Source organism: Anomaloglossus baeobatrachus, chromosome 5, assembly GCF_048569485.1.
Source record: "Anomaloglossus baeobatrachus isolate aAnoBae1 chromosome 5, aAnoBae1.hap1, whole genome shotgun sequence".
Classification (NCBI taxonomy): Eukaryota; Metazoa; Chordata; class Amphibia; order Anura; family Aromobatidae; genus Anomaloglossus; species Anomaloglossus baeobatrachus.
Window position 1 is genome coordinate 21,233,175 of NC_134357.1, and position 16,401 is coordinate 21,249,575.

General features: G+C 46.6%; 1 protein-coding gene across 1 annotated transcript in view; it reads left to right on the plus strand.

Moving 5' to 3' along the window:
- Positions 1 to 9,711: 9,711 nt before the first annotated feature.
- LOC142310678 (trypsin-like) overlaps positions 9,712 to 16,401 on the plus strand; it is an 81,761-nt gene continuing 75,071 nt past the window's right edge. The window contains exon 1 of the mRNA XM_075348260.1: positions 9,712 to 9,840. Within this exon, the coding sequence (XP_075204375.1) occupies positions 9,792 to 9,840 (49 nt within the window). The 5' untranslated portion in view covers positions 9,712 to 9,791. The remainder of the gene's footprint in view (positions 9,841 to 16,401) is intronic.

Genomic DNA, 16,401 nt, shown 5'->3' on the forward strand with positions numbered 1-16,401 from the left:
TCAATGTCTGAATCAGCCCAATATCTTTTGTACAATTTATAAGGGATGGTTGTTACATGGGACTCCGTATCCAGGAGAGCATTGAACGGGATCCCATCCAGCACAATAGGAAGGACCGGGCGTCCTCCCACATACTTGCTGCGGCTGGGGGTTGAGCCGGGCTTCCTTACACCTGGGGGTTGGCTCCTGGCCCCAGGCTCGGCCCATTTAAAGGACAGTGTCTTGCAATGTGGCCCGCCTGGCTGCAGCGGCGGCAGATCGGTTGTCCCGTTGAATCATACTGGTCTGTGTCTTTTCCTCGGGTTGGTGGTATCCTCCTCTGTCGCATCCATGGGACGTCATCTGGGCTGGAGGCCAACTCGATTCTTGCAGGCGATGGGGTCACTTGTAGAGACTGCACGGTCTTGGCAAGGGCAGCCACAGTCTTGGTCAGCTCCTGGACCTGCTGTCTGAGCTCTGCAGCGGGATCCTTATCCAGGGACTGCGCCTCAGCCCCTGCAGCGGCTCGTGTTGCAGGCACCACCCCTGGGTACGTGATAGTAAGAGGCCGGAGGGGTACTGGGTCATTCGGTGTAGATTCTCTCAGTACCCGGATGGCCTGGTCCTTAAACTTTGCAAACTCCAGAGCAGGGTTCTGCAGGACCATGATACGCAGCTGGGTCCTGTGGGCATCTGACAGGAGCCCCTCTATGAACTGCTCAGTTAGGAGTTTGTCTTCTTCACGTACACTCTCTGGGTCCACCTGTTTAACTGCTTTCAGGGCCTCCTGCAAGTTTAAGGCATAGTCCCTTATGCTGTCTGTGGCCCGTTGTTTGCACCCAAAGAATCTCATCTTTATTTCTGCTGCGGTGCAGGTGTCAAAAGTACTCTTTAACTTGGCCAGTATCTGGGTTGCTGTCCCTTTATCTGTATCAGGCCAGGACTTCACTTCACGCTGGGCCGCACCGGCTAGCTGCCCCATTAATATGCCCACCTTCTGGCTCTCAGTCAGAGGATACACCCGGAACAAGCTGTGCAGCCTTTCTCTGAAGTCGCTCAAGGTATGGGACTCCCCGGAGTACTGCGACAGCCATTCTGCTCCCGGGATGTACGGCATTGTGATCGGCATTACCGGCGCTACAGCGGGGGCTGGGGCGACGGCGACTGGGATTACATCGGCCGGTGCTGCTGCGTCTTGAGCTACCACAGCCACCTGCTCTCCCTCTGTGTCGGACATCTTCCTCCCCCTTAGTGAACCTCACCAGGCTCCGTTCACTTTTCAAAATCCCTTCCGGGTAGCGCGGGGTTAACAACCCTCTGCTCTGATGGCGCGCTCCCTTCGCGCTCTTTTTCGGGCACGCCCCCCTTCTTCCTGCGCTCAGCGAGGCTAATGGCGGCGGCAGTTTTCAAACAGCAACACAGTCTTTTAGGCACAGTTTCTGCAGACGCACAGTACCCGGTGGGACCGGGCACGAAATCCTGTTCACAGCGCCAAAATTGACTCGCCCACCCCAGGGCTATGGGACACCCGGTGCCGGACCGGACTAGTCCGGGGGTCATTAGTGGTGGCGGGGCCCTACTCCGTGGCCCTGGTGGGTGTCAGTTTTATATGTGGCTTAGTTAATAAAGTTTGTGTTCGTGACGCCACCTGTGGTATGCAGCTATTAAGCCGCCGCTGCTGTGTGAGGCCTCCGGGGTGATGATATGGCAGCAATGGTGGTACTGCTCCCCACAGGTGAAGCGGTGCCCCGGGGACACTGTTGGTGCTCGTGAGAGTCTATGGTGTGGTGTGGAAAACACGGTGCAGGGCCGACAGGCAATGAAAGAACCAGGCACAAACAACAGTCTCTTTACCTTCTCCTCTTTTACTTCCCAAACGGTTAGTCCTGGGAGACCGTTACAGGTGGTAGAGGGCTCCGGCCGGCCTGGAAGTAACTGAGCTGTCGTTTTGGCCAGATGAGTATGAGGCCTACTCCTGTTCTTTTCCTTGCTGTGATAGGACCCTGCTCTCTGGATTTAGCAATGGCCCTCTTGCTGCTGGGACCGGTGGTACGTCCCTTTCCCTCTGTGGTAGGCTGCACAGGCCCTCTCTGGTGCTTCTCTGCTGGAGTCCACACCGGGCCCTGATGATGCAGCTGTACCTTCAGGCTGTTTATGGGCCAGGTGCTTGCAGCTCTCCTGCCCTTCGGATTCGGCTACCAGGGAGTATTTTAGGCCCTGGTGGCCACCGACTCAGATGTCCGAGTCTCTTCTTTGCCTCTCTGCTCCTCCTGCCTCACTGGGCCAAGCTGCTTCAGCTCTAGGCCCCAGTTCCATAGGACAGCACTACTCTGCGTCTGCTTGCTATCACTTCTCTCTACAGACAGAACACTAACTCCTCCCTCAGGTCAGACTTAGGGAATGCTCCCTGGAACTCCAGGTTCAGAGCTCCCCCTACTGGTCTGAGGGAGGACTGCGTTGGACGTTACACTTACTGGCCAATATACCTCCCAATTACCTCCAGGCTCAGCATTAACCCTTTGGAGGGGGCAATGCTGTTGTGGCGACCAGGTCCTGGGGCGCCACAGAGGAGCCGCATGGTGAGATGGAGGAGCTGCATGGTGAGATGGAGGAGCTGCATGGTGAGATGGAGGAGCTGCATGGTGAGATGGAGGAGCCACATGGTGAGATGGAGGAGCTGCATGGTGATATGGAGAAGCCACATGGTGAGATGGAGGAGCCGCATGGTGAGATGGAGGAGCCGCATGGTGAGATGGAGGAGCTGCATGGTGAGATGGAGGAGCTGCATGGTGAGATGGAGGAGCTGCATGGTGAGATGGAGGAGCCACATGGTGAGATGGAGGAGCCACATGGTGAAATGGAGGAGCTGCATGGTGAGATGGAGGAGCCGCATGGTGAGATGGAGGTGCCGCTGCTCAGTGACAGTGTTTGCTGAGACACCGCCAAACTTCACCACCACCCAAATTGTGTAAGCCTCTGCTGATACACAGCAGTGATTTGACACCACAATTCTTCAGAATGATGCTATTAAAGGGATAAAGTAGTGCTGGAGAGGTGCCTGGTGGCAAGAGGAGCTGGGGATTCAGAAGAAGAGGTCAGAGGGATTTCTTATTGTTGCAGGAGCAATATAATGTGCGGTCTACTGTTCATAACTATCATGGTGTCCCAAACAATTAAAGACGTAAATGAGTTGCGCAATACTGAAACCATCCAGCTTCTGCGCCTCTCCGGATTGTAACCACCAAGCCTGTGCGTTGTATCTGTGTGATTGGGACTGAACCTGTATTGTGTAACCACTGAGATTTGTGCCTCAAAAGAAGAAATAAGTTTGAGATCTACAGTTACAGCGGGTGAATCATTGCACAACTGTTTACTATCAGAACCACCACCATTACCCATACCTCGGTCCTCGGTACATTAAGACATGAGTATACTGACTAGTTATCAAACTGCAGTGGATTATCATAGTAAGAAGGATCTTGGTTAACGAAGAGCTATGGCAAATTAAAAATATGGTCACTAGCTCCTCAGGGGTGGAGCTTGTTTAAATAGTAGGTATGACAAAGGAAAATATAGGTGCTTACTTCTTAGGGGTGGAGCTTGTTTAAATAATAAGTGTGGCAAAGGAAAAATATAGGTGCTAGCTTTTTAGGGGGGAGCTTATTTAAATAATAGGTGAGGCAAAGAAAGAATAAGAGTTAGCTTCTCAGGGGTGGAGCTTGTTTAAATAATAGGTATGGCAAAAGAAAAAGGTGCTAGCTTCTCAGAGGTAGAGTTTATATAAATTATAGGTGTGACAAAGGAAAAATATAGGTGCTAGCCCCCAGGGGTGGAGCTTGTACAAATTAATAGGTGCGGCAAAGGAAAAATTTAGGTGCTAGCTTTTCAGGGGTGGAGCTTGTTTAAATAAAAGGTGTGGCAAAGGGGTGGAGCTCAATATACAGTATGCTGGGGTTCTTACTCATTTAACCATATCCTTCCTTGTTATACATTGACGACACTGGTAAAAAAAGGGTTAAATTGCCGAGAAGAAACAGGAAACTGAAAATAAATAGCAAAAACTGATGAATGGCGACCACTAATCCCTCCCAATGAGAGCAGAAGAAGGCACGTTCGTGTATACATTGTACAGAGCGGATCCATCTCCGGGGGTGAGATGATGAGGATTCCTCTCCTGCTTCTCTTTGCATTTTCTTTCCTTCTATGTAAGTTCTTATTATCAAATTATGTAGAAAAATTTCCTGCCAAAATCCATTAGTCTGTTGCCTGATGGAGCGGAAAACTTACTAATAAAGCACAATGATCCCATGCCAGATAATCAAGATTTTATCTCATTATCTTGTCTATTAAGACCTCAGTATTGGATTTTTTTTTCACCGATCTGTGGTGTCTGTCGATAAATTATCAGAGCTTTTCATTATTAACCCCTTGTTTCTCTATCAGGCTGCGGAGCGGTGAAGGTGGAGCAGAACCAGACTTTTCAGATTGTGAAATCTGGGGATCAATTGGAGCTGAAATGCAAACAGGATCAGAATAATTATTTAAGCATGTTCTGGTATCAACAGAAGCCAAGGCAAGGACTGCAGCTCATGGTGTATTCACCTGGAGCAAACTCTGAGGACATGGAGACCGACTATCGGGAGAGGTGGTCTCTGCGGAGGCCCACAGTCCACGAGTCCACCCTGACCCTAAAGGTCTCAGCCCCAGAGGACGGCGCCGTGTACTTCTGTGCTGCCAGTATGCACAGCCCGAGAGAGCGGAGCCCACCCTGATAATAACCTGGGTGCAATCCCCTCCGACACCTGAAGGGGGCACTGACCTGCTTAGTAAAGAATAAGAAGACATAAATATACCGTATATAAAGTAAATACAAATAATGGCAGGAGATATAATGTATCTAATTTGCAGCTCAGGACTGTGAAAACAGATTTATGATTAATGATATCGACTGTGAAAGACAAAGACGAATGAATCTGCTGATATCTGATTTACAGATTTGCTCTAATGTGGGAGTTTTGCATCAAATAAATTGCTGGTAAAAGTAATTTATTGGGATCTGAGATATCTCCAGACCTAAAAGCATAATAAACAGAGGGTTAAAAAATACACACACTTGACCTGAAGCCACAACTCCCTGACCAGTCCTTCATTGGCTCATTTTTTCCATTGGCTCCAGTAGTTTCTTCCATCTTCAGTCTTCTGCACTCTTCAGTAACTTTGGGGCACATTAGGCCTCAGGTGAGGTCATGAGGTTTATTGCTCCACAACGTCATCATGACATCACTTGGGGTCTAGTCAGCGGTGGAGGTGTAAACAATTAAAGACGTGTGAGAAGACTGAGCCAGAGGGACGATGGAAGAGAAGACTGAGCCGGAGGAAAAATGGAAGAGAAGACTGAGCCTGAGGTAGGATAGAAGAGAAGACTGAGCCAGAGGGAAAATGGAAGAGAAGACTGAGCCTGAGGTAGGATAGAAGAGAAGACTGAGCCAGAGGGAAAATGGAAGAGAAGACTGAGCCTGAGGTAGGATAGAAGAGAAGACTGAGCCAGAGGGAAAATGGAAGAGAAGACTGAGCCAGAGGTAGGATAGAAGAGAAGACTGAGCCAGAGGGAAAATGGAAGAGAAGACTGAGCCTGAGGTAGGATAGAAGAGAAGACTGAGCCGGAGGGAAAATGGAAGAGAAGACTGAGCCGAAGGGAAGACAGAATAGAAGTCTGACCTGAAGGTAGGTCAGAAGAGAAGACTGGACCAGAGAGAAGATGGAAGAGAAAACTGAGCTAGAGGGAAGAAAAAAGAGAAGACTGGACCAGAGAGAAGATGGAAGAGAAAACTGAGCTGGAGGGAAGAAAAAGGAGAAGACTGAGCCAGAGTGACGATGGAAGAGAAGACTGAGCCAGAGTGACGATGGAAGAGAAGGCTGAGCCAGAGTGATGATGGAAGAGAAGGCTGAGCCAGAGTGACGATGGAAGAGAAGACTGAGCCAGAGTGACGATGGAAGAGAAGACTGAGCCAGAGTGACAATGGAAGAGAAGACTGAGCCAGAGTGATGATGGAAGAGAAGGCTGAGCCAGAGTGACGATGGAAGAGAAGGCTGAGCCAGAGTGACGATGGAAGAGAAGGCTGAGCCAGAGTGACGATGGAAGAGAAGACTGAGCCAGAGTGACGATGGAAGAGAAGGCTGAGCCAGAGTGACGATGGAAGAGAAGACTGAGCCAGAGTGACGATGGAAGAGAAGGCTGAGCCAGAGTGACGATGGAAGAGAAGACTGAGCCAGAGTGACGATGGAAGAGAAGACTGAGCCAGAGTGACGATGGAAGAGAAGACTGAGCCAGAGTGACGATGGAAGAGAAGACTGAGCCAGAGTGACGATGGAAGAGAAGACTGAGCCAGAGTGACGATGGAAGAGAAGACTGAGCCAGAGTGACGATGGAAGAGAAGGCTGAGCCAGAGTGACGATGGAAGAGAAGACTGAGCCAGAGTGACGATGGAAGAGAAGACTGAGCCAGAGTGACGATGGAAGAGAAGGCTGAGCCAGAGTAACGATGGAAGAGAAGACTGAGCCAGAGTAATGATGGAAGAGAAGACTGAGCCAGAGTGACGATGGAAGAGAAAACTGAGCCAGAGTGACGATGGAAGAGAAAACTGAGCCAGAGTTACGATGGAAGAGAAGACTGAGCCGGAGTGATGATGGAAGAGAAGACTGAGCCAGAGTGACGATGGAAGAGAAGACTGAGCCAGAGTGATGATGGAAGAGAAGACTGAGCCAGAGTGACGATGGAAGAGAAGACTGAGCCAGAGTGATGATGGAAGAGAAGAGTGAGCCAGAGTGACAATGGAAGAGAAGACTGAGCCAGAGTGATGATGGAAGAGAAGACTAAGCCAGAGTGATGATGGAAGAGAAGACTGAGCCAGAGTGATGATGGAAGAGAAGACTGAGCCAGAGTGACGATGGAAGAGAAGACTGAGCCAGAGTGACGATGGAAGAGAAGACTGAGCCAGAGTGATGATGGAAGAGAAGAGTGAGCCAGAGTGACAATGGAAGAGAAGACTGAGCCAGAGTGATGATGGAAGAGAAGACTAAGCCAGAGTGATGATGGAAGAGAAGACTGAGCCAGAGTGATGATGGAAGAGAAGACTGAGCCAGAGTGACGATGGAAGAGAAGACTGAGCCAGAGTGATGATGGAAGAGAAGACTGAGCCAGAGTGACGATGGAAGAGAAGACTGAGCCAGAGTGACGATGGAAGAGAAGACTGAGCCAGAGTGATGATGGAAGAGAAGACTGAGCCAGAGTGATGATGGAAGAGAAGACTGAGCCAGAGTGACGATGGAAGAAAAGACTGAGCCAGAGTGATGATGGAAGAGAAGACTGAGCCGGAGTGACGATGGAAGAGAAGACTGAGCCAGAGTGACGATGGAAGAGAAGACTGAGCCGGAGTGATGATGGAAGAGAAGACTGAGCCAGAGTGATGATGGAAGAGAAGACTGAGCCAGAGTGATGATGGAAGAGAAGACTGAGCCAGAGTGACGATGGAAGAAAAGACTGAGCCAGAGTGATGATGGAAGAGAAGACTGAGCCGGAGTGACGATGGAAGAGAAGACTGAGCCAGAGTGATGATGGAAGACAAGACTGAGCCGTAGTGATGATGGAAGAGAAGACTGAGCCGGAGTGACGATGGAAGAGAAGACTGAGCCAGAGTGATGATGGAAGAGAAGACTGAGCCAGAGTGATGATGGAAAAGAAGACTGAGCCGGAGTGACAATGGAAGAGAAGACTGAGCCAGAGTGATGATGGAAGAGAAGACTGAGCCAGAGTGATGATGGAAGAGAAGACTGAGCCAGAGTGATGATGGAAGAGAAGACTGAGCCGGAGGGATGATGGAAGAGAAGACTGAGCCAGAGTGACGATGGAAGAGAAGACTGAGCCTGAGTGACGATGGAAGAGAAGACTGAGCCAGAGTGATGATGGAAAAGAAGACTGAGCCAGAGTGATGATGGAAGAGAAGACTGAGCCGGAGTGATGATGGAAGAGAAGACTGAGCCAGAGTGATGATGGAAGAGAAGACTGAGCCAGAGTGATGATGGAAGAGAAGACTGAGCCAGAGTGACAATGGAAGAGAAGACTGAGCCAGAGTGATGATGGAAGAGAAGACTGAGCCGGAGTGATGATGGAAGAGAAGACTGAGCCAGAGTGATGATGGAAGAGAAGACTGAGCCAGAGTGACAATGGAAGAGAAGACTGAGCCAGAGTGATGATGGAAGAGAAGACTGAGCCGGAGTGATGATGGAAGAGAAGACTGAGCCAGAGTGATGATGGAAGAGAAGACTGAGCCAGAGTGACAATGGAAGAGAAGACTGAGCCAGAGTGATGATGGAAGAGAAGACTGAGCCGGAGTGATGATGGAAGAGAAGACTGAGCCAGAGTGATGATGGAAGAGAAGACTGAGCCGGAGTGACAATGGAAGAGAAGACTGAGCCAGAGTGATGATGGAAGAGAAGACTGAGCCAGAGTGACAATGGAAGAGAAGACTGAGCCAGAGTGATGATGGAAGAGAAGACTGAGCCGGAGTGATGATGGAAGAGAAGACTGAGCCAGAGTGATGATGGAAGAGAAGACTGAGCCGGAGTGACGATGGAAGAGAAGACTGAGCCAGAGTGATGATGGAAAAGAAGACTGAGCCAGAGTGACGATGGAAGAGAAGACTGAGCCGGAGTGACGATGGAAGAGAAGACTGAGCCGGAGTGACGATGGAAAAGAAGACTGAGCCAGAGTGACGATGGAAGAGAAGACTGAGCCGGAGTGACGATGGAAGAGAAGACTGAGCCAGAGTGACGATGGAAGAGAAGACTGAGCCATCTTTAGTGCAGTGAGGGAATAAAAAATAAAATCTATTGAAGACTAGTAGAATAATGTCACCCCATGTGTGAGTAAAGGCCCTGTCACACACACAGATAAATCTGTGGCAGATCTGTGGCAGATCTGTGGCAGATCTGTGGCTGCAGTGAAATTGTGGACAATCAGTGCCAGGTTTGTGGCTGTGTACAAATGGAACAATATGTCCATGATTTCACTGCAACCACAGATCTGCCAAAGATTTATCTCTGTGTGTGACGGGGCCTTTACACTTTGCAACTGTTCACACCTCTCGCCACTTTTCAGTTTTAATTTCTGGCACATTTTACTCCAGTGGATTTCATGTGAAATGTCGACTTTGTCACCTTCTGCTCATATTTCCACCACCAAATTCATTATTCTCTGTTTTATTGAAAGGATGGAAAAAGGAGATATGGATTTGTCAAACGATGAAAATCAACAGCCCCCGACCGACCATCTTGTCTGAGATGGGGTCTGAGGAATTTCGGCCATGGTGTCCTTCACTGAACCGTAACAATTATTGCTCTACTTTTTCTGGCTTTTTTGTAGGAATATGCGATGGAGGAGCCAAACAGAGCCCCAGAAAAATGGAGAAGAAATAATCATGGTCTTAAATTTTTTGTACTAGACGTCTTCTTGACTTTGCAAAAACAGGAGGGAAATCTACCGGTACATAGAGAGTTGGGAGAGTCTGATAGAGAGTAACAGGAGGCGCCGAATTATCCATGTCCTGTAATCGCTGCCCTCAACCTCAAATTCTGCTTCTTGTAAATATCATTATATAGGAACGGAAGGGGTTAAACAGAAAAGGCAACAAAGTTACAGTAGGAAGTGGTAACCACCATCAGAAGAATCGTCATTTCATGAGCACTCATGAATCCGGAATCTCCCCCTACAGAAGTCCCTAAATTATACTGAGAGGATCCATCCCCTGGAGACAATGAGGATCCCACCCCTCCTGCTGATTTCTGCATTTACCCTTCTCCCAAGTAAGTTATCATTAGGCTGCGGGGATAGCAAATATCAGGGTCTCACTCTGGATCAGGTGCAGTTGTGGATGGATTGTCAGCTCCTGAGGTCAGGGAAATATAACTAGTGTAGATGGATTGTCAGCTCCTGGGGTCAGGGAGATATAACTACTGTAGATGGATTGTCAGCTCCCGGGGTCAGGGAAATATAACTAGTGTAGATGGATTGTCAGCTCCCGGGGTCAGGGAAATATAACTACTGTAGATGGATTGTCAGCTCCTGAGGTCAGGTAAATATAACTACTGTAGATGGATTGTCAGCTCCTGAGGTCAGGTAAATATAACTACTGTAGATGGATTGTCAGCTCCTGAGGTCAGGTAAATATAACTACTGTAGATGGATTGTCAGCTCCTGAGGTCAGGGAGATATAACTACTATAGCTGGATTGTCAGCTCCTGAGGTCAGGGAGATATAACTGCTGTAGATGGATTGTCAGCTCCCGGGGTCAGGGAAATATAACTACTGTAGATGGATTGTCAGCTCCTGAGGTCAGGTAAATATAACTACTGTAGATGGATTGTCAGCTCCCGGGGTCAGGGAAATATAACTACTGTAGATGGATTGTCAGCTCCTGAGGTCAGGTAAATATAACTACTGTAGATGGATTGTCAGCTCCCGGGGTCAGGGAAATATAACTAGTGTAGATGGATTGTCAGCTCCTGGGGTCAGGGAGATATAACTACTATAGCTGGATTGTCAGCTCCTGAGGTCAGGGAGATATAACTGCTGGAAATGGATTGTCAGCTCCTGGGGTCAGGGAGATATAAGTACTCTATATGGATTGTCAGCTCCTGGGATCAGGGAGATATAAGTACTCTATATGGATTGTCAGCTCCTGGGGTCAGGGAGATATAAGTACTCTATATGGATTGTCAGCTCCTGGGGTCAGAGAGATATAAGTACTCTATATGGATTGTCATCTCCTGAGGTCAGGGAGATATAAGTACTCTATATGGATTGTCAGCTCCTGGGGTCAGAGAGATATAAGTACTCTATATGGATTGTCAGCTCCTGGGGTCAGGGAGATATAAGTACTCTATATGGATTGTCAGCTCCTGGGGTCAGGGAAATATAAGTACGCTATATTCCTGGGGTCAGGAAGATACAAGTACTCTATATGGATTGTCAGCTCCTGGGGTGAGGGAGATACATGTACTCTATATGGTTTGTCAGCTCCAGGGGTCAGGGAGATATTACTGCTGTTGGTGGATTGTCAGCTCCCGGGGTCAGGGAGATATAACTGCTGTTGGTGGATTGTCAGCTCCCGGGGTGAGGGAGATATAACTGCTGTTGGTGGATTGTCAGCTCCTGGGGTCAGGGAGATATAACTGCTGTTGGTGGATTGTCAGCTCCCGGGGTCAGGGAGATATAACTGCTGTTGGTGGATTGTCAGCTCCTGGGCTCAGTTTCGGATGCTGTCCAGTTTAGCTTCCTGTCCCTTGTGTGTCCCTGGCAGGCTGCGGTGCGGTGGTCGTGGAGCAGGGGAAGAAGCTTTTGATGGTGAAGACTGGGGAAAAACTGGAGCTGAAATGCACTCAGGATGGGAGCACCTACTACAACATGTTCTGGTATCAGCAGAAGCCGGGGCAGGGGATGAAGCTCATGGTGCTTTCCATAAATATGAACTCTGAGGACATGGAGAATGACTATAAGGAGAGGTGGTCCCTAAAGAGGCCCACGGTCTACGAGTCCACCCTGACCCTAAAGGTCTCAGCCCCAGAGGATGGCGCCGTGTACTTCTGTGCCGCCAGTATACACAGCCCGAGAGAGCGGAGCCCAGCCTGATAATAACCGGGGTGCAATCCCCTCCGGCTCCTGCAGGGGGCGCTCATCTAATTCCTCATTTACAGATGTGGGTATGGCACCAGCACATCTGTAATGTGAATAGGTGGAGGAATCAGCATGAATTAGACAACGGCTGAATAATTTCAGCAATGTACGTGTTACTCTTTAGGGAATAAGATTACTTGAAGACCATGGACTATGCTACTCAGGTGACTGGTCCAAGACAGGTCTCCGGCGGCTCCTCCCGGCACCGCTGCCCTACACGGACAGGTTTCTCTCTATGTGTGTGTATGGAGACCTGTCGGTGTAGGGGCTCGGGGTGGGGAGAAGCCGTTGAGGGCCTGTATTTCACAGGAAATCTGAGACACATGGTCCTCATCCGGCTTAGTCTAATTTCTCTGAAATGTTGCAGCATTTCAGAGTAAATATATGCAGCTGCCATAAAAGCAGCCGGCCACGAATTCCTGCTGCATGACTCTCATTTCAGGTTCCTTTTATGAAAACCCCTCAAATCTTCTAACTATCCACAAGTTCCAAAACTTCATCCTTCCCTTCAATCTCTAGCAATTTGTTGGTTAGCTGTTTTCCAATTAGCCTTGACCATGGGCTTTCATCTTCCACCAGACGTCTTCTCACTTCTGTCTTCAGGACTCCTCCCGTGCTTCACCTGTATTATGGAAATAATTGAATTTCACAATCTGTCTTAAGCCGGTTTCACACTTGCGAGTGACTCTCGTGAGCTTCGCATCGACATCACCCGACACGGCCGTACATTCTCCGGACAGGAGTGTCTCAGCTGCATAGAAATACATGCAGCCGACCCGTTCCTGTCAGGAGACTGTGCGGCCGTGCCAGGTCAAGTGTGACTCCGGCCTTAGGTCCCTTAACACATCCGTATTTCCAGTACGTGCAGTGTCCATTTTCACATGTCCTGGAGTGGAGACACGTTCACACTCATACTCATTAAATAGGTGTTGATGTTCACACATCCATTTCTTAGCATCAGTACAGATGAAAATGGCCAATAGAAATCCATAAAAGCCACGTACAGCACACGAATGACATCCATGTGACATCCGTGTGCCGTTCATGTGATTGACCAAAATTAAATGCATTTATGGCATAACCGACTTTTACTGTAAGTGTTAAAGATTTTACAGCTATTTACCAAATAAATAAATAAAACAATATCATGGCCCCCCATTTTTGATAACCAACAAATATAAAGCAGACAGCTGGGGGCTGATATTATCAGGATGGGAAGATCCATGGTTATTTGGCCCTTCCCAGCCTAACAATAGAAGCCCGCAGGCACCCCAAAAATGGCACATCCATTAGATGATCCAATTCTGGCGCTTTGCCCGGTTCTTCCCGATTTTCCCTGGTGCGGTGGCAATTGAGGTAATGGTAGTTGGAGTTGATGTCAGCTGTGAATTGACAGCTGGCATCATGCCCAGTGGTTAGTAATGGAGAGGTCTATCAAACACCTCCAGAAGTCCGGCAATCCGGCAGCGGGTTCAACTGAGTTCACTGAAGGCAGCGGGGGGGCCCCTGACTGTGAACTCCGGTGACCTGACTGCCGGATTGCCGTACTGCTGTGCTGCCATGTCCCACAATCTGGCAGTCCAGAAATCAGGCAGCGGATTCACCAGTGGTCACATTTGGTACCATGGGAACTCGGCTGTGAACTCCAGTAATCCTACTGACGTCACTGCTTTTTACAGCTGGGTCCCCTGCTGCCCTCAGTGTGTTCCGGGAGCTGCAGTGATCGTTCACGTTTTCCATAACTGCAGCTTCTGGATGTAGCAGAGTTGGGATCATTGTGGGATGCCATGTGACACCAGACCTGGGGGGTTGTTTTGAGGGTTAATAAATTGGTGAAAAATGGTGTGTTTTTTCTGTGTTTTCTTTTTCTTTTTACTTACAGGGCTGGAAATGAGGGGAGGGTCTAATAAACATCTCTCCATGTCCAACCCAGGGCTTGAAGGTAGCTGTGAATTTTAATAAATTACAACTGACATCATCCCATAAATTACCCCGATTGCCACCACAGCAGGGCAATCAAGATGAGTCAGGCAAAGCACCACAATTGGCGCATTGAATAGATGTGACAATTGTGGGGTGGCTGCGGGCTGTTATTTTTAGGCTGGGGAAGGCCTAATAACCATGTAACTTCCCAGCCTTAGTAAAGCAGTACCCAGCTATCTCCTTTACTTGCAGTGGTTATCACAAATAAACAGGGACCGCATTTCATGTTTTTTTGTTTTTTTTCACAACGCCTGCCAATTTACAGTAATGTCAGTAGCAAAAATGCCTACAGCACTACTGTGATTGGCAGGAAATCCTCGCATGTTTAATGGCTGAAAATCAGGCGCCAAACATGAGGGGACTCGAAACTCACGAGTCGAGGACCAAAATACTCGACTAGTAACGAATAGCCCGAATACCTAAATATTCATGCAAGTAACAAATAGTGCCGAATATATTCGCTCATCCCTAATCCCACGGTATAGCACAGCCAATCAGAAGGGATTATCATTGTCTGTATAAAAGCATAGGTAGAGAATGCAGCAGCCATTTTTATGAAGAATCTAAATAGTGAGAGAACGTAACAGCTTAGCCATGGAGATAGGGAAAGAAAGCCATAAAACAGTGAGGAAACTATATAGACAGTGTGGAGAAAACAGGCGTGAAGAACAATTACTATCCGTTTATTTAGGATATTTGGAGGTCACTTGGAAGCTATATTTGGTCAAAGAGCTTGAAAGTGGTTGCATACGGTCCTAGGAGACCTCAGAGTGTTAAAGCCCCGTTACACGCTACGATATATCGTGCGATATGTCGTCGGGGTTACGGATTCCGTGACACACATCCGGCATCGTTCACGACGTCGTTGCATGTGACACCTAAGAGCGACTCTGAACGATTGCAAATAGGATGAAAATCGTGGATCATTGACACGTCGTTCATTTTTAAAAAATTGTTCGCTTTTGGAAACACAGATGACATATTGCTCCGTTTGACACCCTGCCAACGTTGAACAACATTCACACGACCGCCTGGGTCCAACGATATATCATTGATTGCTGATGCGTCGTTTTTGAGATCGTTACGTGTGAACGCAACTAAACAACCTATGAGCGATCTCAGCAAATCCTAAATACGATCTGGGCGTGTCACGTCGCTCATGAGATCGCACGATATATCGTAGCGTGTAACGGGGCCTTTACACACGTCTTCTCAGGGCAGTAGGAAGCTTAACAGAATTTGTGGCCAATCAGTTCAAATTTAAATTTAATGCATTTTTTAAAAACATTATTCAAAGAAATAAACAAAAAAATAAACAAAAAAACCCAAAACAAAACAAACAGCTACTGTATATGGACTGAAAAATATATAAAAATAAAAGTTATGACTCTTGGATCAGCGCAAAAACAAAAATTTGTAGTGACAGGAAGGGGTTAAGAGACTAAGAGATAAATAAGAAATAAACAGAACAAAATGTCACTGTTTACTACTGTACGGGCACGTGTGCAATGTATGACCGGATGGTCTAGTTCTCACTTTATGTTGAAAATTGTTTACAGTTCAGATATAGAATGTGAAGCAAGGTCCCTGATAAAGTCCCACCTGACAATGTCCAATATATACTCTCTACCCACACCTCATTTTATATATACGTATATACATATATATATATATATATATATATATATATATATATATATAAAAATATTGTCTGTAACGCACTATTTCCTGCAACATATTGTTCACAGCTCTGCTATACTGTTTAATATTTCTACCAATAAATCCATAGTTTTATGCTGACCGGACCTCTTGAAATTTGCTGGATCCCTTTTCCTTTTACATATATATATATATATATATGTATATATATATATATATATATATATATATATAAATATATATATATATATGTATATATATATATATATATATATATATATATATATATATATATATATATATATATATATATATATATATAAATATATTTATTTATTTATACAGTATATATATATTTATATATATATATATATAAATAAAAAATATATATATATATAAATATATACTGTATATATACATATATATATATATATATATATATATATATATATATATATATATATATATATATATATATATATATATATACTGTATTTTTCTCTTTATATTTTTGAGTAAAATGTAAATTGTTCTTATTCTATAAACTACTGATGACATCTCCGACATTTCAAGCATAAAATTTTGTAGTTATTCTCTGAAAATGTGAAATGGACAGAACAATGCACAGAATGCACAGTGCTTTCACACCTCAAATAATTCAAAGAAAACAAGTTTCTAATCAATTAGAAACAACAATACTAATAATGTTTTACCTCAGGAAGATTCAGAAATCAATATTTTGTGGAATAACCATGATTTGTGGTCCCAGCTTTCATGCGTCTTGGCCGCTTTCCACCAGTCTTTCACACTGCTTTTGGGTGACCTTATTCCACTCCTGGTGCAAAAATGTGAGCAGTTCTTCTTTGTTTGATGGCTGGTGACTATCCATCTTCCTCTTGATTACATTCCAGAGGTTTTCAATGTGGTTCGGGTCTGGAGATTGGGCTGTACATGATATGGTTGTGATGTGCACTGATTGACCTAGCTGTGTGGCATGGCTCATTGTCCTGATGGAAAAACCAGTCCTCAGAGTTAGGGAACATTGCCTG